The 24,450-nt window shown below is 42.8% G+C and overlaps 1 protein-coding gene across 1 annotated transcript in view; it reads right to left on the reverse strand.

The window, feature by feature from the left end:
* Nucleotides 1–24,450, reverse strand: part of DNER (delta/notch like EGF repeat containing) — a 1,195,805-nt gene that overhangs the window by 13,387 nt on the left and 1,157,968 nt on the right. Inside the window, exon 12 of the mRNA XM_069213419.1 lies at nucleotides 19,810–20,056. Within this exon, the coding sequence (XP_069069520.1) occupies nucleotides 19,810–20,056 (247 nt within the window). The remainder of the gene's footprint in view (nucleotides 1–19,809; nucleotides 20,057–24,450) is intronic.

The following is a 24,450-nucleotide window of genomic DNA, read 5'->3' on the forward strand; positions in this document are numbered from 1 at the left end:
TATAGCTGATGTGCCAATCCTGACTGAAGCGAACCACTTAAAAGCAGCTGCGGAGAATCAGAAAGACGCTATCCGGTTGTATGTAGTACCTGTCAAAAAAGACACTGCCTGGTACTTTCTAATCTAACTCCTTAACTCAAATGCCTCTTCCACAGCAAGGTTCGTGCAGCTGGCTCCATGGATGGGTGATGGATGGGATTATTTAATTGGACAGACATGCAGGTTTTAATTAAATGACCGGGGTATTAGAAACCTATGTATAACTTAAAATAGGATCTCTTTTAATGCTCTTTATGGACCTCAACAGTCTTCTCTTGAACTCACTTGGTGATATAGGAGTTGAACTGGCTGTTGCGAGATTCATATGGTCCTTCTATGAAGCAAATTATTCAGTGGTCCTTTTGGGGTTGGGAATAAAGCTGACAGAGTGATTGCTGGTTGTTAAATCAGGCTGAGTTGGATGTTTGTGAATTTTCTTTTTGAGTTGTAAATCAGTGGGATGAAGAACACTGCAAGAAATGGTACTGGATGTTTCAGTAATGCATGAGTGAAAACGTCTTCACAGTCAAAGGCATCTTGATGATAAAGATCTGATTGGTATGAGGATGTCACTGTGGATATTTGCATATCACGTAACAGAGATAAAATAAAATGTATTGAGGAACACTGCCAGGGATAAACACTACTAGAGCACAAGTCACGCACCTTAGGGTCTGAGCCAAGTCGGTGGCGATGGAGCGTGATTAAAATCTAATCATTAACATGAGAAGCTTGCAATATAATGCTTAGTGAAATCGCATAGAAAATGTAAACGTTAGCGCATGTGTATGAAATGTGCCCACGGGGAGTGGCCACTATTGTATTCGATGATTAATGAAATTGACTAATGATGGATTACTAATATATTAATGTATGATTTTTCTGTATTAATGTTAGGTATTGTGTATTAGAATTGCTAAATTAACATTAGGCCTTAGTAAGCATGAGTCAGGGCCTAGCTGTCTGGTTTCATATTAAATGTGTTTTTCTAACGTGCAATGTGCTGACTTGCTGAAGGACGTGAAGCTTTACTTTTCCAGGAGTTAGAGATGTGTGTGTAACCATAGTAAATCTTCTCATGAGAACCCAACTTGCTCAAGGAGACATTCTTGTGGAGCGCAACAGTGTAATTCGCAACAGGTACAAGGTCATTTAGACTAGGGAAGACAATGGGACTACTGACTTGAGTAACAAATGTCACTTATTCCTCACCTGACATTCTACCCGTTGGAGGCGTCAAACCCAGGAACCAATAAACGACGTGAGAACTGTTATGAGGTGACAATCTCAATGAGGCGACAAGTAAACTATTGGATGGAGATAATGGTGCACCAAAACTTGCCCAATTGGAAATTAGGGGACTGTACAACAAGTTTAATATAATCTTTTGGCTCAAGGAGAAATCAGCCATTACAAGCCCTTACGTGCCTTTTTTCTATCACCCAGCCACTTTGTTACTCTGCTTAAAGACTTTGCTGTTTGACTCTTCAAACCATCCTCACCCTTGCCTAGCCCGTTCTATACTTTTCCTCCTTATGAGGGAGGTATTCCTATTGTCCCGTCTTACTAAACTTTGCTGTGTTTTCTGGCTGATTTCGAATCAACTGATGTCCTGAGGACGAAGACTGACTCTGTATGCTAACCCATTACGGAGGGTAACTATATGATGATGAAATTGTAATTGTCTGTTTGCTTTTTCTTTCTAGGTACCAACTGCTTCTTTTGATAGAGACCATAGTTTTCTAAATTCGTGTTGCTAAATTGTTTTGCATGAAGCCCAACATGCTAATGCTAATTCGAGGTTAGTTAAGGAATTCACTAAAACGAACGCAAATAGACAAATGACTGAATCTATGCTTTGTTGAATAATGCGATAATAATACTCTGCTAAAGAATAACCCATGTTGACGTCGTGCTTTGTTCTAATGTTTATGATTTTTGCTCTGATTAAATCTTATTCGAGTTGTCATAGTATAACTGTGTTGATGTGTTTTGTGGTATTGAGACTAATAAACTTACTGATAGAATTGTAATCAATAGGGAATAAATATCATAAATCTTACTAAATTCTGTGTGGTTATTCATGACTGAAAGGTCATGGTGTGTTTCAATTTTATTGATGTTATTGATCAATTTGATTGATTTGCTATTGTCAATATCGATGAGGTTATTGATCTATTGATTGACATGTTGATTAGTTATCTCGTCTTAAGGAGTCTTCAATCAGGGTCAAAAGATTTATCGGCCTAAAACGAGTCCCAGAGTGAATAAATTATCTAGATTGGGGCGCGTTATCAGTTCTGGTAGCAGAGGACGGTTTAGGGCCTTTGGGGCTGTAGGATGAGGGACCATTGTTTTAGAAGTATTTTTGAAATAATGCAAAGGAGGTAGGATGTGCTCGTAAGTCCCAAATGACTTTCCTGGAATCTCGGCGCTAGCCGAAGTGAGTTGGGTATGTTCTCGGCATTCTAGTGATAGTATGAGTGAAGTAGAATTTGCGCTTGCTCAACTTATGCATATCGCAGGTGAATTGTGAGGTTTGTGAGAAGTTAGGCCAGGTAACGTTTTAGTAGTAGTGGGCGTACTCCGCAGTATGAGAGTAGGGAAGTCGGCAAACTTCATGTGAGTGTGGCGCTTTGTGCTCAAAAACTTTTCCACGTGGTTGATGGTGATGTACGGACCCGCCGTGGTCTAAGACTCCGGAGTATATTGATAAGTGTATGAGACACTTGGTTTATGTTGTAATTTGTGCGGTTTAATAGGTCAATCAGGCGTGGTTGACGAGTCGAATTTGAGTCAAATTGTGTGATTGAAACCTTCAATGGAGATTTGGCAAGTTCTAAAGTGCACTAGGACGAGCCATTGACAAGTCGAGAGTAGAATTTGCGGGTCAAATCTTGCTTGCGGGTGTGGGATCTGAGAAGGAGAGAGTAGCGGCTGAGGCTTCAAGTGAAATCTCTGTAAACTTCTGAAGTGATTGTGTTACCTTTCCTGTAGTAAACAGGCAAATTTGGGTTTTGTTGTTAAAGTGCTCGCAATATATCGTATTAGTTTTTGTATGGATAGAGAGTGAGGAAGACAAGCCGCAAGACTTGTCAGCTGCAGTGTGTGTGAGTGTGACGTCATTGGAGCCGTGCTGAGATAGGTTAGTTGCAGAGAGGGGTCGCGCACGGATTGGCAGCCGTCCGTGAGAGTCAATTGGTTGAGAAGGTAGGCGAAGAGTGTTCTGGGAACTAAAGTCACTTCCTGATTAGATTCTAAACTAAATAAAAGACGCAAAAATGAAGTTTTTCAAGGCTTTAAAGAGTGCTTTGAGGGGAGATGCGTACATTACAGCGAGTGTGGGGGAGCCTACACCGCCAGATGACACCCCGGCTTATGCCGTAATGGAGGAGAAGGGAGTCGTGCCATGTCTTTGGCTAAAGCACTGGTGCAAATTAACAGAGAAAGATGGGTGTTTGGCGTTTCCAGAAAATTGAACATTTAACATAGAGGTTCAAGAAAATTTGCAGAAAGCGTTAAATGAGCAGAAGCCACCTCCGAGACCAGCTCAGTTTGAGGCGTTAGCGATTTGGGAATTAATGGCCATACGACAGAGGCAATAGAAATTCGAGCGGAGAATGAGGAAAGCAGAAAAGACCTTAGCAGAAGCTAGATGGGATAGTGAGACCAGGATGTGGAGAAGAGAAATAATGGACGGAGTTAGGATGTTTCCGGCAATAACTCAAGAAGCCGAAACACAGGGAAGAAAGGCCACTTGTAAAACAGACAAAGGATCTAGCAGGCAGAAGGAGACTCAGAAGTCTTGGGTAGATGCAGACGATTCTGATGATGATGAGTTTCTAATTCAGTTGTTACATGATCGACCGCCACCATATGCCATGAATGACAATAGACCGAGTACTAGTGCAGGTCCTGAAAATTTGTCACAGAATCAAGGGATTGCGAATACAGTACAGACAAATAATGTTATCACATCAGCCCTGATATAGAATGGTGCTAGTGTATCCACTGCACCCGGGACGCAGATACGGTTGCAACCACCACCAGTTCAGAGGCTCTATCTTGATGTCACAGTATTAGAGACAACTACGAGTTTGATGGTGCCGCCTGATCCAGTATATACGAGATCAAAATTAGTGCAGATTTAGCCAACTCCACAATTGCTGCCCCAGCCGCAGCAACAGGTGGTCCCGAATTACACTTCGGTCGCTGGACCGCAGTCAGTTACAGCACCTATGATGAATCAAGCTATGGGAGTTAATGATCCACCGGGATAGGGAAACGGACAGACACCAGCTGCTATATCATTGCCGATTACTGTTGGTCCGCCAGTACCGTTATATGCGCAGGCCAAGCCTAGTGTATGTGACCAAGGAGTAATGACTCAAGAGGTGATAAGAGGAGGGTTCACGGGAAGTTTCCAAGGGATGACATCGGGTGAACGGACAGTCGAGGGATCTAGATCCTTGTTGGATTTCAGTCCGATTGGGGTTCCTTTAGAGACAATGAGACAAGCAGGTTTGTATCTACTGACACCACAGGTATTGGGAGCAAATACGTCTCAGACTCCAACGATGCAGGCTGGAAATATCTTGTTGCAAGGCTTAACGGCGCAACAGTTGACTGAGTGGTTAGACAAGCTTAACACTCCGCAGATTACTCCTGCGACAGCTAGCGGTCAGAGAGAGAGGAATACCTGAATTTTTTGAGGTTGGGTGTGGAAGCAGCTGAGCTAGTTGAAGGGACTACGGGAGTGAACAGGTTAGAATCATACACTGAGGCAGAACTGAGGTACCTGTGCCTGAAAATAACCAAAGAAGTGAGTAAGGTGCACCAGTGGTTAGCGAATGTAGCAGACAAATATGGTATAGACTTAGACAATACTAAGCATCTGAAAAGGAGTTATAGGCTAGACTTCGAACCTAAAGATTTTGATCACATGAGATCCACTGTAATGAAGGCACACCTCAAAGAGATACTACAGAGTGTGCAGGTTTGGGGAGCATTAGAGAAGTGGGAAGGCAGATGGGCAAAGAAGAGAGATAAGAGGAAAAGTGACTGCCTGGAACCGCAGCAAGCAAAAGCTGCACCAGACACGGGAACAATAAAGATGTTACTAATGAGAGAAACAGCTGGAGGGGTTCTAGTTCATGTACCGTGGTCTAGAGGTGACATTTTGTCATTCACAAATGACTATCCCAGGTTGAGGGAAAAGCCGATAGAGTGGTATCAGCAGACAGACAGGTTTGTGAAGCTTGCGAAATGTCTTTGGGAAGACTTGAATACCCTGTTTGAGATTATAGTCCCATCTGATTTGTGGCTTGAGTGCAAGAGAGGTGTGGATTGGCCGACAGAAGAACTAGCAAGGGATAAGATTACTGGAGCACCGTCTCCTGAAGTGATGAGGTACTACTATAAGGTGACTGAGTTTTTAAAACAGAAGGTGTCGCCGAAAGTCACTGATTGGCAGAAAATTGATTGAACGGCACAAGAAGGCAAAGAGTCGATACATGCTTACTATGAGAGATTGTTAAAAGCATTCAAACACTATAGTGGCACAGAAGTCATAGAGCCGAAAGACATGAATCACCTTGTGTTCAGGTTCATTGAGGGATTGAGGCCAGAGATTAGCCAGATGATTAAGAATCATTTGATCTGTTGGCAAGCAAAGCCGATTGATGAGGTGTTGCAGTATGTGAAATACTGTAGCGATGAGATTGAACTGAAGCAGAGAAAGCTGAAAGAGAAGGTGATGGTGATGCAAATTAAGGCAGCTCAGGCAGGGATGCAGGGAAATGGAGTACAGCAGATGGTACAGCAGCAACCTCAAGGGAACGGAATGTTCCAACCGCCAACAAGAGGCAGAGGTCTGGGAGGTTTTATGAACCATGGTCCAGACTTGAATACTGTTGTGGTTCAAAATGACGAGCAAGGGATGAAAAAGATGTCGCCATGCCATGCGTGCGGGGGTGTGGGACACTGGAAGCGGGAGTGCCCAATGATGGTGCAGGATGGTGTTGTTCAACAAAGCAATGATGTCGGTACATTTCAAAATGTGAGGGGTCCAAGAATGAGGGGTCCAAATCCAAACTTCCAGAATAATATGATTCAGATGCAGGGTCTCCAGCCTATGCAACAAATGCAAATGCCACGCGTTCAACCAGCACAGTTGCAGCAAATACAACAGCAGATTCCCATGGTACCTAGACAGCAAATGCAGTTGCCCTTAGCTCCGATGGGACAGCAACAGGTGATGCTTCCTCAACAGGTCACAGGCCAAACAATGAGTCAAAATAATACAATACAACAGTTCCCATTGCGTGGTGAGGATGGAATAAACGATGAATGGTCGGATGATCATTCAGAGAGTGAGGAGTGCAGGCTTGCAGCGTCCCTTGAAGTAGATCAGAGGGGACCTTATGTGCAGGGGAAGGTGATGGGTCACAAGGTTTTGTTCCTGGTTGACACAGGAGCTACAAGCTCTACAGTCAGAAGTGCAGAGGTTCCAAAATTGCCGCTTTCAGGGCGTACTATAAAGGTGGTACGAGTAGCAAATCAGCTCCTGACAAATTTGATTATGGATCCGGTCCAAATTGAGATTGGTACCTTTCAGGGATTACACAGGTTTGTAGTCTGTGATTCAAGTCCCGTATCCCTACTGGGAAGAGACTTACTGTGTAAAACAAGGTGTTCGGTCACCTGTTCCAATGAAGGAATTGAGGTGCAGACAAACAGTGATGATGAAGGGGACGATGGTCAGATCTCAGAGCTAGAGACGGAGACCACAGATGAGGAATACCCTCTGATAAGCTTCTTACCGATGTTCACAGTGACCGATTTGCCAACAGAATTACAGGGAACAGTGACAGAGAAGGTGTGGGACTTGACAGGAAAGGAAGTGGGACTGATCAAAGGAGTAGAACCAGTCAAAGTAGATGTGAAGCCAAATGCTGTGTTTCCCCAGGTACCACAGTACCACATGGCACAAGATGTTCTCATACAAGTGACGCAGAAAATTGCAGACTTTGTGAAGCAAGGGGTCTTAAAAGAAGTGATGAGCAGCCCATGTAATTCGCCAATAATGGGACTGAGAAAGCCTTGTGGGAAAGTTCAAATTGCCCAAGACTTGAGAAAAATTAATGAGATAGTGGTAAAATGTTGCCCCATAGTACCAAATTCAGACGTGATCATGTTTCAGGTTCCATGTGATGCAGAATAGTTCACGGTTGTGGACTTGTCTCAAGCATTCTTTTCTGTGCCTCTTCATGAGGACAGCCAATTTCTATCCAGTTTTAAATTCTTGAACAAGGTTTATCGTTGGTGTCAAATTCCTCAAGGGTTTTCAGAATCACATTCCATCTTCAATCAGATATTGAAGAAGGATTTGGAATCATTGGAACTGCCTTTTAATTCAACTCTAGTACAGTACATTGATGATTTGTTGATTGCATCCAAAACGAAAGATGACTGCAGGTATGATACTATTTCCCTACTGAATCATTTGGGAAAGAACGGACATAAAGGGGGTTATTACAACTTTGGAGGAGGTGTTAATCCGTCCCAAAAGTGACGGTAAAGTGACGGATATACCACCAGCCATATTACGAGTCCATTATATCCTATGGAACTCGTAATACAGCTGATGGTATATCCGTCACATTTGGGACGGATTAACACCTCCTCCAAAGTTGTAATAACCCCCAAAGTGTCCCCAAAGAAGCTACAGTACTGTTAGAAAGAGGTGAAGTACTTAGGCCACCTGATTGAAAAGGGGTCAAGGAGAATATCCAAAGAAAGAGTGACAGCCATATTACAAATGAGTCCCCCGACATCCAAAAGAGACATGAGGATGTTTTTGGGAATGGTGGGCTACTGTCGCCAGTGGATTCCCAACTTCTCAATTATCTCGAAGCCTTTGGTGAGGTTGACTGTCAAGGAGGTTAAGGATGGCCCGGATACCCTAAATATGTCAGAGAAAGAAATGAGGGCATTCATTGAACTGAGAGAGTGCATGTGCAGGTCTCCAGCTTTAGATATGCCTGACTACACAAAGCCTTTTGTACTGTTTTGTCATGAACGTGATGCTTGTTCTTTGTCTGTCCTGACACAGGTCCATGGAGGTGCAAACCGCCCAGTAGCATATTTTTCAGCTACTTTGGACCCAGTCGCAGCAGCCTTACCGGGTTGTTTACAAGCAGTTGCAGCAGTTGGTCAAAGCCTTACTCAGTGTGAAGGCATAGTGATGGGACATCCTTTAACAGTCATGGTCCCACATTCAGTCGAGATCTTGTTGACTCGTACTAAGACCCAGCATATGACAAATGCGAGACTCACCAAATATGAAACAATTATATTGGTGTCACCTAATGTATCACTGAAACGCTGTACTGTGTTAAGCCCGGCAACTTTACTTCCTAATGAGAATACAGATGTTGATGATGCTGAGGAAGTAGAACATGATTGTCTTGAGGTAACAGAACTGTGCACCAAACCAAGACCTGACATTAAAGATACTCAATTGGAAGAAAACGATTACATTATCTTTGTTAACAGCTCGTGTCTAAGAGACTCAGTAGGAGTACTGAGAGCCAGATACGCTATGTGTACAATCACCGGTATCCTGGAAGCATTTTGGCTTGAAAGAGTATATTCTGCTCAAGTGGCTGAATTGGTTGCTCTTACTAGAGCTTGCCATGCTGCTGATAAATTGAAGGTTACTATCTATGCTGACAGCAGATACGGTTTTGGAATTATCCATGATTTTGGCCAGTTGTGGTCCCAGAGGGGTTTCCTGACCTCTTCTGGTTCTCTGGTGAAAAATGGCGAAAGAATTAAGGAGTTGTTGCACGCGATTCAGTTACCTCTTGAAATTGCAGTGGTGAAATGCAGTGCTCATGTTAAATCACAAGACTTTGTGTCAATGAGAAACGGATATGCAGATCAAGTCGCAAGGTTTTGTGCATTGAACTGTATATCGTTCAAAGATCAGTGGGAATTGTTATTGGAAACTGAAAATGAAAACATGCACAGGTTATGCATTGAGGGTGGTTGACACAATGGAAGAGTTACAATTGTTGCAGGGACGTGCCAGCAAAGACAAGAAACGCTTTTGGCTTAAAATGCAATGTGTACAAAGACCTGATGATTTGTGGGTTTCAGATGAGGGAAAAATGGTTTTGCCAAACAGTCTTTTGTCACAGTTTGCAAGGTCTTACCACAGACAAGCACATATTGGGAGAGACGCCATGATTAGGTTGTTGAAAATTGACTGGTTCAATCCAAAATTCAGACAAGCAGCAGAGGTAATCTGTCACAGGTGCATCATCTGTCAGCAGATGAATGCGGGGAAAGGAACAGTGGTGAATTTGAGTCACATTGGGAGAGCAGGAGGTCCATTTAGAAGGATGCAGATGGATTTTTATTGAGATGCCTGTGTGTGGAGGTTTGAGATACGTGTTGGTGATTGTGTGTATCTTTAGTCACTGGATTGAAGCTTACCCTACACGTCGGAATGACAGTCTCACAGTAGCGAAGTTGCTGCTTAGGGAGTTGATACAACGTTTCGGGTTCCCGATCTCTTTAGAATCAGATAGGGGAAGTCACTTCAACAATGAGGTGGTTAAGCTCTTGTGTGCCGCACTGAACATTGAACAGAAGTTGCATTGTAGCTACCGCCCAGAAGCCTCAGGACTAGTGGAACAAATGAATGGTACCTTGAAGTCGAGAATGGCAAAAATGTGTGCAGCTACAAACTTGAAATGGCCTGATGCGTTGCCCTTAGTGCTGATGTCAATGAGAAATACACCTAACAAGAAAACAGGACTGTCTCCTCATGAAATTCTCATGGGCCGAGCTATGTAATTACCAGCAGTGCCTGCAAATGCTCTTGTGAATATCACAGATGATATGGTTTTGGATTACTGCAAGGGTCTGGCTGACGTGGTCCGCTCTTTCTCTCACCAGGTGGAAGCCACCACACTGCCACCGATAAATGGTCCAGGTCACAATCTGAAAGGTGGTGACTGGGTTGTTGTCAAGAAACACATGAGGAAGTTGTGTTTGGAGCCACGTTGGAAAGGGCCGTATCAAATGATACTGACAACTACTACTGCTGTGAAATGTGTGGGAATTCCAAACTGGATCCATGCCAGTCACACAAAGAAGGTGACGTGTCCAACTGATGAGGAACTTGAGTTGTCGAAAAATTACAACTACAGAAAAGGAAGTCTCAGGGCCGGAGAGTAATCAAAGGGGAACTGAGACTGAAGGAGAGCCTGTTGAGGACGGCCTGGTCACTCAAACAGCAAACAAGGCCCGGAGGGGTGACAGTGAGCCTATCTCAACCTATACGCCAGGGGAACCGACACAAAGAGAGGTTCTCCCAGAAGCAGACAGATACGGGTTTGAAGTAGAGCCCATGACAGACCCAGAAGGCGAAGGGGAAAAGTCAGGAGAGAAGCAAAGCGGCCAGACTCCTCCTGAGTAAATTGCAGGTCCATCAAGAGAAGACACCATAGAATCAGAGGAGGGCGGAGAACAGCCACAAGAAAGACAAAAAGTCGAAAAGGTACTGAAAGGAGATAAGTGGCCAGAATCGCAAACTGAAAAAGGGGAAGTAGTCATCAACGAAACAATAGAGGAAGAGGTCGATACCACAAGGAAGGAAGATTTGAGTGAAGGAGAATTGCAGGGTGACCGCAAATTGAAAAGAAAGAGAATAGCAAACAGAAGATACGCGGGTCCTGAATGGGCTTATGCAATGACAGCCGAGTGGCAACAAGAATTCTTGGCATTCTGTTTTGATCAAGAGGTTCCAGGTCAATACTACGGCACCTGAACTTGACCACAGAGAAGAGAGATTGTGTTAAATTTGAAGTAAAGCTAAAAAGCTGAGAGAAAAAGAGACTGATAAATTACCGGATGTGACACTGTTAACCTGAATTGACTTGAAAAAACGATTTTGACAAGCTGCCAACCTGATTTGACAAGGATCCTAGGAGTGAGTGAAATGCTGTAAATACTTGCTAAAGAAAGACTCTGCTTGAGAGAAAAAAAGAAAAAGAGCTTTAGACCTTCCTCAGTTGATTGTTTGCCTTTATATTGTTCTGCTTTCTGATTCTTTACAGATCATGATTAACACTAGAGATAATAATAAGGGGAGTAGGATTTGTAGATGGTTGGGTATTATTTTGGGTGTTGTGTGTGCGATAGTAATCATAGCTGTGATTGTGGGAATGCCATTGGTGGATAAGAGTGAGACTAACAATGCTACAATTCCTGAGACTGCTACACTAACACAGTGGGAGAGATTTGAGTAGGATATGAAATATTTGCATGAGGGAACTAACACAAAAGGGGAACTATCTACTAATGTTTTCTGTCGCTTGTTGAATGAGTATGTTGAAACAATGGATGCGAAAAATTGTTATGTGTGCACAAAAATTCCTTTGTCAGTACAAGAAGGGGTTACCTATCATAGTTTGCCGTTAACATACGGGATAAGTTGTAGTTTGTTATTTACAAGGTTTTTATGATCAAGAATATATTCAGTACTTCTATTCTAATCTAGATGTAGTGTTTTCTTTTGTGCCTATAAATGAATATTTGAGTAAGGTAGCTAGAGATCATAGTATAAAAATAGTTAGGGGTTTCTCTGAACCAACACTGACATTTGGTAAAGCTTATGCGCATCGTAATAATCTAACCTGCTTACTAACGCCTGTAGAGAAGAGCTTTTTAGATCACACTGATGATAGAAGAAAAGCGTTAAAAGAAAAGCTAAAAAAGGGGTTAGAGAAACAAACGTTTACAAATGATTATGCTTATAGTGCAATAAAGACACAAGGCAAATTAGCTTTAGATGGATTACACGTAGGAAAGCTTTGTATATATACGCCAAAATCTTACCATGACACTTTATTTGTGGGAACGAGTGACTGAAGACATGTGTTTTTGCTTCAGAGTAAGTGTGCGTTCATGTTAAATGGACAGGATCCAGTGATCCCAGGGATCTATTACATATTTGGACTTAATTCTTATTACCGTCTTCCAAAGGGATGGTATGGGACATGTTATTTGGGAATAGTTTTTCCAAAGATTTACCAATTTGATGACTTAAGGAAGTTTCCTAAAGTGTCTGAATTACATCATACTAGACAGAAAAGAGAAACACCTGCTGCTGTCGTGGGTGATATATTTGGAGCAATAATTCCTTCAGTGGGAGTTATCTTAAACTCCATAAAGATTCTAAAGTTGTCTACTATTGTGGATAACATGCTGACAAACTTCAGAGGGGCTATACTCCTGATGGCTAAAGAACCTGCTATGGAGAGGGGTATGACTCTTCAAAATAGGCTTGCTTTAGACATTCTTTTAGCAAAAAGTGGCGGAGTCTGTAAGATGCATAATGAGCGCCACTGTTGTGCTTATATTCCAGATAATAGTAATAAGATTAGAAGTATGCTTACTAACCTAACAAGAGATAGTACGGATTTGAAGGAGCTGAAAGAACCTGGAGTTTGGGAAAAGATTGGAAAGGGACTTGCTAAAGTGGGAAGTTGGTTTAGTAATATTTGGCATGGGATATTTGCAAAAATAATAAAGGGAATATTGATTGTTTTAGCTTGTTTATTCGGACTATGGTTATCATGTAAAATTTGTAAAAGAATTAGAGAAAAAATGTCAAAACGCAAAATGAGGAGAGAAGAAAATAAAAGGGAGAAAATATTCAAAGCAAAATACGAAAAGTCAAAAATCGGGGAACAAATTGAAATGAAGGAACTAAGAAAGTGAAATGTTGTGAAGGGAAAGGATTTGTGTGATGACAAGAGTCATCAGAGGAGGGATTGGTGGAGCGTGATTAAAATCTAATAATTAACATGAGAAGCTTGCAATATAATGCTTAGTGAAATCGCATAGAAAATGTAAACGTTAGCGCATGTGTATGAAATGTGCCCACGGGGAGTGGCCACCATTGTATTCGATGATTGATGAAATTGACTAATGATGGATTACTAATATATTAATGTATGATTTTTCTGTATTAATGTTAGGTATTATGTATTAGAATTGCTAAATTAACATTAGGCCTTAGTTAGCATGAGTCGGGCCTAGATGTCTGGTTTCATATTAAATGTGTTTTTCTAACGTGCACTGTGCTCACTTGCTGAAGGACGTGAAGCTGTACTTTTCCAGGAGTTAGAGATGTGTGTGTAACCATAGTAAATCTTCTCATGAGAACCCGACATGCTCAAGGAGACATTCTTGTGGAGCGCAACAGTGTAATTCGAAACAGGTACAAGGTCATTTAGACTAGGAAAGACAATGTGACTACTGACTTGAGTAAAAAATGTCACTTAATCCTCACCTGACATTCTATCCGTTGGAGGCGTCAAACCCAGGAACCAATAAAATACGTGAGAACTGTTATGAGGTGACAATCTCAATGAGGGGACAAGTAAACTATTAGATGGAGATAATGGTGCACCAAAACTTGCCCAATTGGAAATTAGGGGACTGTACAACAAGTTTAATATAATCTTTTGACTCAAGGAGAAATCAGCCATTACAAGCCCTTACGTGCCTTTTTGCTATCACCCAGCCACTTTGTTACTCTGCTTAAAGACTTTGCTGTTTGACTCTTCAAACCATCCTCACCCTTGCCTAGCCCGTTCTATACTTTTCCTCCTTATGAGGGAGGTATTCCTTATTGTCCCGTCTTACTGAACTTTGCTGTGTTTTCTGGCTGATGGGGAATCAACTGATGTCCTGAGGACGAAGACTGACTCTGTATGCTGACCCATTACGGAGGGTAACTATATGAGGATGAAATTGTAATTGTCTGTTTGCCTTTTTTTTCTAGGTACCAACTGCTTCTTTTGTTAGAGACCATAGTTAGATGTTTTCTAAATTCGTGTTGCTAAATTGTTTTGCATGAAGCCCAACATGCTAATGCTAATTCGAGGTTAGTTAAGGAATTCACTAAAACGAATGCAAATAGACAAATGACTGAATCTATGCTTTGTTTAATAATGCACTAATAATACTCTGCTAAAGAATAACCCATGTTGACGTTGTGCTTTGTTCTAATGTTTATGATTTTTGCTCTGATGAAATCTTATTCGAGTTGTCATATTATAACCGTGTTGATGTGTTTTGTGGTATTTAGACTAATAAACTTACTGATAGAATTGTAATCAATAGGGAATAAATATCATAAATCTTACTAAATTCTGTGTGGTTATTCATGACTGAAAGGTCATGTGTGTTTCAATTTTATTGATGTTATTGATTAATTCAATTGATTTGCTATTGTGAATATCGATGAGGTTATTGATCTATTGATTGACATGTTGATTAGTTATCTCGTCTTAAGGAGACGTCAATCAGGGTCAAAAGATTCATCGGCCCAAAAACGAGTCCCAGAGTGAATAAATTATCTAGATTGGGACGCGTTATCAGTGGTCACAGTTCACATATGCAGCACACTGCTCTGCTCCGTCTCATTTTACAGACTTTTAAGTCGTACATTTCCGGTATACAACCTGTGCAGTCACCATGATCCATAAAGGTCAGCTTCCTGTTGCAATCAAGTAGGAGATGTGGAACAACACATCTCTCAGTTTTTACATCTATGTGAACATTTACGGACAAGCCCTTGTCCTACACAGAATCCTGACTACAGTTCCAAATTAAAAATAAGTTACTTTCCTCGAGGAAGGCAAAGAACAGTGCAAAGGGGATCTTTCAAAGTCTTTGCAGTGGAAAAGTCTGTTGGAGACTAGTCTGAATTTGAAGACAGTGTCTACTCTGAAAAGGTGGCACCAAATGTGGCGAATGTTTACCAACCACACAATAATAGTTCAACATGATTTTGTGGTGTTTAGTATTTGCTACAAAATTTTATGGGCCAAAAGGGCTTCCTAATTAGAACTTTGCATGAATAGTCAAAAATTAGCTTAATTAATCTCTGATTGTGGAAGCAGACACAACAGCATTACCTGGTCAGATCACTAGTACACTGCTTTTACAAAGTTGAAGACTTGTCAAGGTGCTTTTGCTACATACAGCTTATAAACCTATTGTGAGCGATTCCTATTTTAAAATATAGCTTAGCTGTGCTATGCTCTCACTTCTTGAGGCCAGAGCAGCAGAACACATATTGGTTATTCATGAAATCACTGTGATAGGAGGAAAAAAAGTAATTTCAGTTTTATTGCTAAGCATTTCTGTGACGGACATGGTGACAACTTGGAACCACTTTAGCAGTGTACCACAAATCATTTGTTTTGAGAAACATAGACTTAAAATCATGACATCAAATAAGATAAAACACAGTGAAATCTAGAAGGTGGTTTCCAAAGGAAGAACCTTGAGGTTGTCATCAGTAGACACAGTGCTTAAGACACAGTATTTGCACCTTCACCAAAGGCTTTGTATGCCTTAGGTTTTGAATCTGTTAAGAGTGTAAAGCCTGATCTGTGACAGATGTTTGCTTTGGTTATCTCCAGTCAACTTGGATCTGGAATGACATCATCGAGCCAATCGAACCTTCCCAACCTTTCTTCAGTTCAAGATAGATCTGAAGACGCACATCTACAATGCAAGTCCTCCTTTACTCTCAAGTGTTAGCATTCCCTATCAAGAAAAACTGTATGTGTCAGTGGATTTGACCAGCACAACATTCCTTTACCTTCGAACTAGGCTTGTGCTTTACAAATACCACATACATAACATATGGTGCCTATTTGTAAAAGAAAATACTCCAGTTGAACTATCAATTACCAAAGGTGGCTAGGCTGAACCGTGGCCACAACCCAGGATCCTCCAACCCAAAAGAGCAAAACTGTGAAATCAACCAATGTGTGTAGAGAGGGAAATGAGAGAAAAGGGAAATGAGAGAAAGAAGGAGAAAGTGGGGTAACAGAGAGAACAGTGATGGACAGAAAATTTGAGTCAAGAATGGTGAAGAAGTAAGTAGAAAGGAGTGACAATGGGAATAAAGGGCATGGAAGAGAAACAGGAGGAGCAAATTATTATCACATTTTCCGTTATGACAACCGCCACTAAACACCTACACTTTCAAATCCAGACCGACCCAAACACCTCACTCTGTGGCACCCTCGCTTACGGACCTTCCGGGCCCTGCCCTCAGTTCAGAGAAGACATTGCCGACCTCATAGCCACCCACATCCTTGCCTCTACTGACTACATCCTCCTCAACTTCCACCTCAAAAACTGCAACAGCCCAAATACTACATCCCTCCTGGACAACCTCGCCACCCTTGGACTCAGGCAACTGGTCAATTTCCCCACATACTGAGCAGGACACATTCCCTGAACATAGTCTTCTCAGCAGGAAACAACATCTTCCTCTCTCACACTTCTCTCACACCTCTGGACCAACCACCACTGCGTCCACTTCACATTCACCAAGGCCACCAGGCCCCGCTCCCCCTGCAGAAACTGAAACAAGGTCACCAAATCCCTGCTCACCGATGCACTCTGCCACTCCCTTTCACCAGAGACCACGAACGCAATCGACTCGGCTTGTAACCTCCACTACTGGAACGCCGACTGCGCAAACACAGTAGGCCCCCTAAGAAACCCCACCAGAAACTAGCACCGCAAGAAACCCCAGCTGGTTCTCAACCAATCTCCAAGATTCTAAACGCACCTGCAGACAACTCAAACAAAAATGGAGGAACAGCAAAAATAGGGCAGAACGCACAGCATACAAAGACGCAGTCACAGCGCACCACCAACGCATCAAAGCCTCCAGAAAGGCTGCCATCCAGGAATGCATCAGCGCCAACGCACACAACAGCAAGGAGCTTTTTAACATAGTCAAGGAGTTCATAAACCCTGGCACGGACACCACAGACATTCCCCCTCCCAAGACCTCTGCAACAACCTTGACACCTTTTTCCAATGTAATATCCAGGATATATATGAAGGGTTTGAGAGCCAAATCCCACCTCCACTGCTCACCAGCACCACCACGGACCCCACACCCAGCCAACTCTGAGCCAATGGACTCCCATCTCCACTGAAGACACCTGAAAGCTCTAGCCACACTGGGGCACCCTCGGATCCGTGCCTACACCACATCTTCAACCGAGCCAGCGTCACCATCACCCCAGAGCTGTGCCAGACAATCAACAGCTCCATCAAAACCACCACCTTCCCGAATAACTGGAAGCATGCAGAGATCAATTTGCTACTAAAGAAACCCTCCGCCGATCCTAGAGATGTGAAAAACTACAGACCCATCTCTGTTCTCCCCTTCCCAGCCAAGGTAACTGAAAATGTCATCAACCCCCAGCTCACTCAATTTCTTGAGTCAAACCACATCCTGGACCCCTCCCAATCTGGTTTCAGGAACAACCACAGCACTGAAACTTCCCTCATCACAGCCACAGATGACATCCGCACCATACAGGACCTCGGAGACATGGCTGCCCTCATCCTCCCGACCTCTCCGCCTCTTTGGACACAGTATCCCACACCACCCTATGCACCAGACTTCACAACGCCAGCATCCGCTGCAAGGCCTTTGAGTGGATCCCCTCCTTCCTCACCAGAAGGACCCAGAAAGTCAGACTCCTGCCATTCTTCTCGGAACCAACAGATACCTGCTGTGGTGTACCCCACAGCTCATCCCTGAGCCTAACACTCTTCAATATCTACATGGCTCCGCTCACCAAGATCCTCAACATAGTCTCTTATGCAGATGAAACACGACTATTTCTCTCCCTCATCGCTAACCATTAACAGCCAAGGGCAACTTCCACAACGGAATGAGAGTAGTCACCGACTGGATGAAAAACACCTGCCTCAAGCTCAACTCAGACAAGACAGAGATCCCCATCATGGGCCCTACTCCCTTTGCCTGGGATGACTCCTGGTGGCCAACAGCTCTTGGAAGCGCCCCACTACCTACCAATCAGGCACGCAACCTGTGCATCACCGCGCTGTCCATGACCTGCCTCAGCGTTATGCTTCCACACTCTCAACTCCTCCGGAAGAGCTACAAGTGGATCCCCACCGAGGCAAGAAGGACAATCACCCATGCACTTGTCAGCAGCAAACTCTACTACGGCAATGATCTCTATGCTGACATCACGAAGAAACTCCAAGCAAGACTCCAGAGAATTCTGAACACAGCAGCCAGACTGATCCTAGACATCCCCGCCACAGCTACACCTCTCTACCTTAGAGACCTGCACTGGCTCCCCATCAACAAACGCATCACCTTCAACAGGCACAATATTGGACCTGCCTACCTCAGCCACCGCCTATCTTTCTACACCCCGAGCAGACAACTCCTATCTTCTCAACGTGCCCTCGCCGCAACCCCAAGAATAAAGAAGAGCACAGTGGGAGGCAGATCCTTCTCCTACCTCACAGCACAGACCTGGAACACGCTACCAATCCAACTCCGGCAGGCCCCCTTGCCGAATCAGTTCAAGAAAGACCTCAATACCTGGCTCTTCAACTGATCACCACCCCCATGACAGCGCCTTGAGACCCCATGGGTGGTAAGCAGCATTCTGCAAATTGCTGAATGATTGATTGATGACTTTATTCAACAAAGGAAAATAAAATTATTTCTATAAATGGAGTACATGCAAAGTCAGTATTTTGTTGCAGCTTTCATTTAAAGGTTGAATACAGTTAAGCACTGTAGACTTTAAGTGAAGAACTACAGATACAGAAGACTGCATTACAAACTCACACTATAATCAAGAAAGAAATTGGGAAATGTCATTTTGAATGCCCAATTAAATTATAAATGTGATCATAGGCCACAACCAATTTATTCAAGATCCCACCTGCGATAGGCTAGTTCTGCAGGAGCACTAAAACTGGTTGGCCAGGGTGAGCATGGTCTATTGTCTTTAAGATGCAACTTATTTTAGTCAACTTTGTAGAACGCAAACTGACTTCTGCTCACTCCCTCAATGATTCGGGGCCTTGGGCCCAGAGACTTCTCATGACTGTAATCTCACTTAAGGCATTGTCTGTGAGCATACTAGAGCTTAAAGTAAAATTAATCATAAAGGACCAGAGAGAGATATGGTTGACGATTGTTAGATCTTTGGTAATACTCAGAAACATAACACTAATATTGTATGTGATATCTAGTGTTTCACAAGCATTGAATCACATTGCATTAAGGTCCCACAGGGAAATAGGGAAGACGAGGTAACAGATAAAGTAAAAGAAAACATGAAATCCACACACAATAGCATTTGGCAACTGTTAATATTGTTGTGTGCTGTACACAAGAGACCCTTATAGAGCTTACAAATCACTTAAGCTTCTTGTAATTCTGATGCCTTGCCACAATAAGAAGACCAATATCACTCGAAACCCCCTTCTATATCCCAGTATGCTTCTAGATAGTTCCCTGGTTTAAAAGTACAATAAAGGCATTTTTGATATGGTATAAACTACAGAATCCTGTAGAGAAATATGTATTAAAATGAAAAAGTATAAAAAGCAGAAATGTTATCTGCAGAAGAAACTATCCGACTGAGAAATTGCTGCTGGCTCTCCAGTATCGCAAGCATTTAATATCCAAGAATCCCACAATAACTCTCTACTAGTAAATAAGGTCACAGAGTTTCAGTATAGCTTTAAATGGATTTCCTGGTTCAGTACTTAACCATTTGTTTCAGTAGCAACTGTACCCAAAAGAGACAGTTTTAATAAATCATCTGTTGAAATTACATGCATTTTTGCCAACCGCACACCTTAACATACCTGGCATGTCGAATGGAAGCAATTGCACTACTGAATTCACTGTCAATGCTTCTGCAGTTGTAAAATTCCTCATAAGAAGGCCTGGATGATCCCTGGTACTCGATACGACTGATACGGCAAATTCCCACGATGAGAATGATCAGCATGAGGACAAACGCCACGCAGAGAGCCCCAATGATGATGTACAGAGAGTGGCGAGGCATGTTTGTCAGACTCTCTGCCACGTGTCCAGACTTCCACTGCAAATCTGAAAACAAGCAATGGAAAGCAGATGGTTTGAAATTTATTTTACGGAATCTGTATCTTCACACCGTTACATGTCATTTTTTGGCTAACACTTTTGGACAAAAATTAAGAAACAAAACAAATTTAGGGATACACAGCAGAAACATTGTTGTTCCTTGTATTTTCTCTGAAATACTGAGTACAGATAAACAGTTGCTTATTTAGCACTGGGGCTTAGAATGATCCTACCATGAAGGTTTTGTCTCTAAAAAATGGTAGATCACGTGGAGAGAACACAAATTAAGAGTCTAATTTAAAGTAAGGTGGTAAAGAATAAAGGGCTAGATGTATCAACAAACCATTTTGCGATTCTCTAATAGCAATTTTTAAGAAATCGCTATTTCTGAATCGCAAAATGGTATGTATCATATTTGCGATTTGGTAATAGCGATTTAAAAAAATCGCAAATGCTATTACCGAATCGCAAATTGCGATACCAGCCCCATTCGCACCTATGGGCCTGTAGGCCCATATTTGCAATTTTTTTGCATTTCCCATATTGCGAATTCCTAACTGGAATTCGCAAATTTGGGAAATGCAAAACCCATGGGCTGGGGGCCTAAAGCCCCCTCTGCTGCACCCCAAGAATTTTTTTAAGGACGTATAAGGCGTACACATGCCAAAGGGGCATGTGTGCATTACATGCCAATTTTAAAAATGCATTTTTCGTGCATTTTTTAAATTTGCACATGCTTACCATCAAGTTCAACTTGGTGGTAATAGCGATTCCTTAATGCCCAATTCGCATTAAGGAAAAGCTTGATACATGTGGTTTAGAAATCGCAAATAAGGATTCCTTATTAGCGATTTCTTATTTAGAGAATCTCGCAATTTTAAGGAATCGCTATTTTAGTGATTCCTTAAAATTGCGTAGCGAATGCCTTTCATACATGCTGAAAGGCATTTTTGCATTTGCAAACGGCCATTTGCACCGTTTACATCTAGCCCAACATGCCTTCTACGTTCTGGATGACGTAATGAATTATGGGAATAACCTTCCTCCAACATACTAGCTCCGTACTTCTTCCAGAAATAAGACGATGTTGCACTATAACCTTAACCAAGGGGAAGGAGCGTAAAAGTGGACTAATGACAACAACGCACTGTTACAGACCAGATCTAAAATTGTGGTCCTTCCAATAGTTACTTTGGAGTTTTGGACCAAAAACCTAATGCTATAATCCGGGATATACATAAATGTCAACTGAAGAAACCACAGTTGAAAGTTATTGTTCAGCATACACAAAAATAAAAGACGCCCTGAAATCCCGCAAAAATTGGTCATATCAAATAGAAAACCAATCCTAAGTTAGTGCCAAAGTGTATGCAGATTTGTTGCATAGTGCCATTGTTATTAGCAATTTAATACTTTTTTGTCCCCCACCCCTTTTTAAATGGGAACCCCTGTAATGGATCCGCACAAACATGAAAATACCAAAATAAGCTAAATCTGGTAGGTCTGCGGGGGCAGTACACGGACCACCAAGGACAAGCTGATGGTGGTGGTGGCAGCAAGCTAACCTCAGAGTGCAGCTGGGAGTGGCAGCACACAAACCACAGACGGCAGACCGGTGTGCCAGGTGCAAAAGCTGACCTCAGAGTGCAGCAGGGAGAAAAGCAGGGGATACTACTTTGCAATGGTGAAGGAGCGTCACTCTGCTGGCTAAGAGCCAGGAGCAGTAAATTAAAACAATATTTAATTATCGTTTTATTTTACAGCTGCTGGCTCAGCCAGTAGCATGTGCAGGGAGGGGTGGGGCTGGGCCACAGGAAGAGGGAGAGGGGAGGGGGAGAAGGAGAGAATGCACCTAAGTGCGCATGTGTGTTTGGCCCGCTGTCTTAGGCCGGCCAAACACACATGCGCACTTAAGTTTCTCAAACCTGGCTGTGTTGAACTGGGTTGGAAAACTGCACAGATACCAACATTGCAGTTGGCAGTCCAAACCCCTCAGACCAATTCTGAGGGTGCTTTCATGTCAGGTTTAGCATGAAAGCTGCATCAGGATTGCTGGGCAGCCTTGGAAGGTGTCCCAGTGAATGCTGGGACACCAGAAGAGAAGAGGATCGTGAGGTGGCTGGCGGCATCAGTGAAGGTCAGTTTTTTATTTTAATTCCCCCGCCAGTTTTTGTTTTTTATTCCCCCCATCTGCCCCTTCCCTTGAGACTTGCTGCTGCCGCTGCTGAGGAAAACAGCAGCTCAATGGACCATGGAGGGCAGGAGGAATAAGGCAGGGCCAACACCCAGACCTCCGAGGGAAGGCTCGGGTATAGGGCAGGAAAGCTGGCCTCAGAGGTTTGGAGGGAGAGACACGGTCAGCACAAATAATCTCAGGGAGGTATAGGAGCAGTACAATAGTCCGTAGAGGGGAGGCAGGGACAGCACACAGTTGACTGAGGGCAGGCAGAAAGGCCAGGGGCAGTTAGCTGCCAATGGAGGGTAGATGGGAAAAGTAGGGTCAGCAAATTGAAAACCAAAGGCAGGGCTAAGTGGTTGGGACAGCAGATCCTGTGGTAAACTGGCACTCTGCAGGACATAGGTGGTGCGCAGAAGGGGTTTACCACTTGCAGTGTGTTGGCCACAGGGCTAACACACAACTGCATGCTGCTGAAGGCTGCACCCAGGCCCTTTGGCAAATATCCCACTGTATACAGCCAAAGGCCTTGCATAGCATGGGATTGGTTTCCCGCCGTGGTGGGCATCGTCCAACCCACTGCTGTGCATTGCCATAGGCAGTGCTCAGTGGGTTGTTGGCTGAACATGATCTAAACCCTCAGAAAATCACTGCAAAAAGGTAGACTTTATAGATAGATATGGTAATGCGATCTTCCCTTACATTAAAAAACAGAAATTCACTGAAAAAACACATGCTAAAGTGACGCTATCATTAGGAATGGGAATATGATCTTACTTGATGTTTAAAAAAAACGAGAAATTCACAGATCAAAAAAATTAAAGTGACATTATTTTAAATTCCCTATTTTCAGTACATGCGATAATTATAACTTGTGACCCCCTTATGCACTATTCTTGAGCTCACATTTTACACCACTTATGACATTTGGATGATAGAACTGTGGAATATGCATTTTGGGTAAATGAGTACTATTCTCATAAAAACAATGGGGAGTAGCCATTTTGAGATGGAGTTCTTAAAAAGAAGAGAGTTTCATTCTGAACACAGTTTACAACTGTTTGAATTCAGGGAAAGGATTGTGCTGTTCAGGTGTCCATTGCCAACCCAGGCATGATTTGCGGTGTGAGCCAATGAGTCAACAGAACAAGGAGGGTGTGGACAGGAGTCCTGCTAAGAACAGAATTCTGCAACAAGCTCAATTTATTTCCGAGAGACAGTAAGTCCTTTTGGCTAGGGCAGTTGAGTGCAAGTCACTTTCAAGTAACTCAGAGATTTTTTCAGTCTAAAAAAGGTTTTCTCAAATTTGCCAAGGTTTGAAGAAGTCCTTCAAACCGTTAGTAAAATATTCAAAGGTGCTTCGAGAATTCAGATTTAGTTAGCATACTAGGATCCTCTGCATGGGTTGTCAGATAATAAACTCTCAAGGAAAAGCAAACATAAGGGTGTTAAAAGCATATAGAAAAGGTTTGTGAGGTAAGAAAATCAGAATAATAAGGAGTTCAAAAGTAAACGATATAGCCACATTTTCTAAATAACCCCCACAGAATGTAAGTGATATGCTTGCGCATTCCTAAAGAAAGGTGTGCCATCCCTTTCACTGTTGCAAAGACCCAGACAAGATAAAATTATTATTTGATTGTCAGAGTAAGGTTAAGGAGAAAGGTACTTCTAAACAGAATTGTAATCTACGCAGTGGCAATCACTGCATCCATACAAAGACACTAGTCATTCTTTTATGGGATGTCAAGAATTTATGTATTTCTCTGGCTCAGCTCATAATCAGATTCCAGGCCTTTGCCACACCTGCTGGGCCAAGGTGATTACTGTGCTTCCCAGCCGAGAGAACAAAGGCCTCTCTCCACAAACAGAGCAGTTACCAGTGACTGACATAGCTCCTGGGAAAGTGAAGGGATGTGACAGAAATCTATACCAGCTAATTAGCGGTCACACCACAACTGGGCAGAGTCAGGTTAGACCCAGTGAACAAGGAGGAAGCCCAAACATCTGGAGCCAAATGGAAGAAGCTCCCCTTTGAATTTTTTGTGAGAAGGGATCTGGGAGTGATGTCACCTAGGGATAGAGTTGAGGTCCTCATAGGCGTTCTTCACAGTGGAGTTCTTCACAAAAAATCCTTACTGCTGCATTTTCAGTTGTCCCAGAATGCTGAGAAGGAGGGTTGGGACGGATGTGGAGGGATGATGTGTGATCATAGGATTGGTCA

This window comes from Pleurodeles waltl, chromosome 11 (genome assembly GCF_031143425.1).
Source record: "Pleurodeles waltl isolate 20211129_DDA chromosome 11, aPleWal1.hap1.20221129, whole genome shotgun sequence".
Classification (NCBI taxonomy): domain Eukaryota; kingdom Metazoa; phylum Chordata; class Amphibia; order Caudata; family Salamandridae; genus Pleurodeles; species Pleurodeles waltl.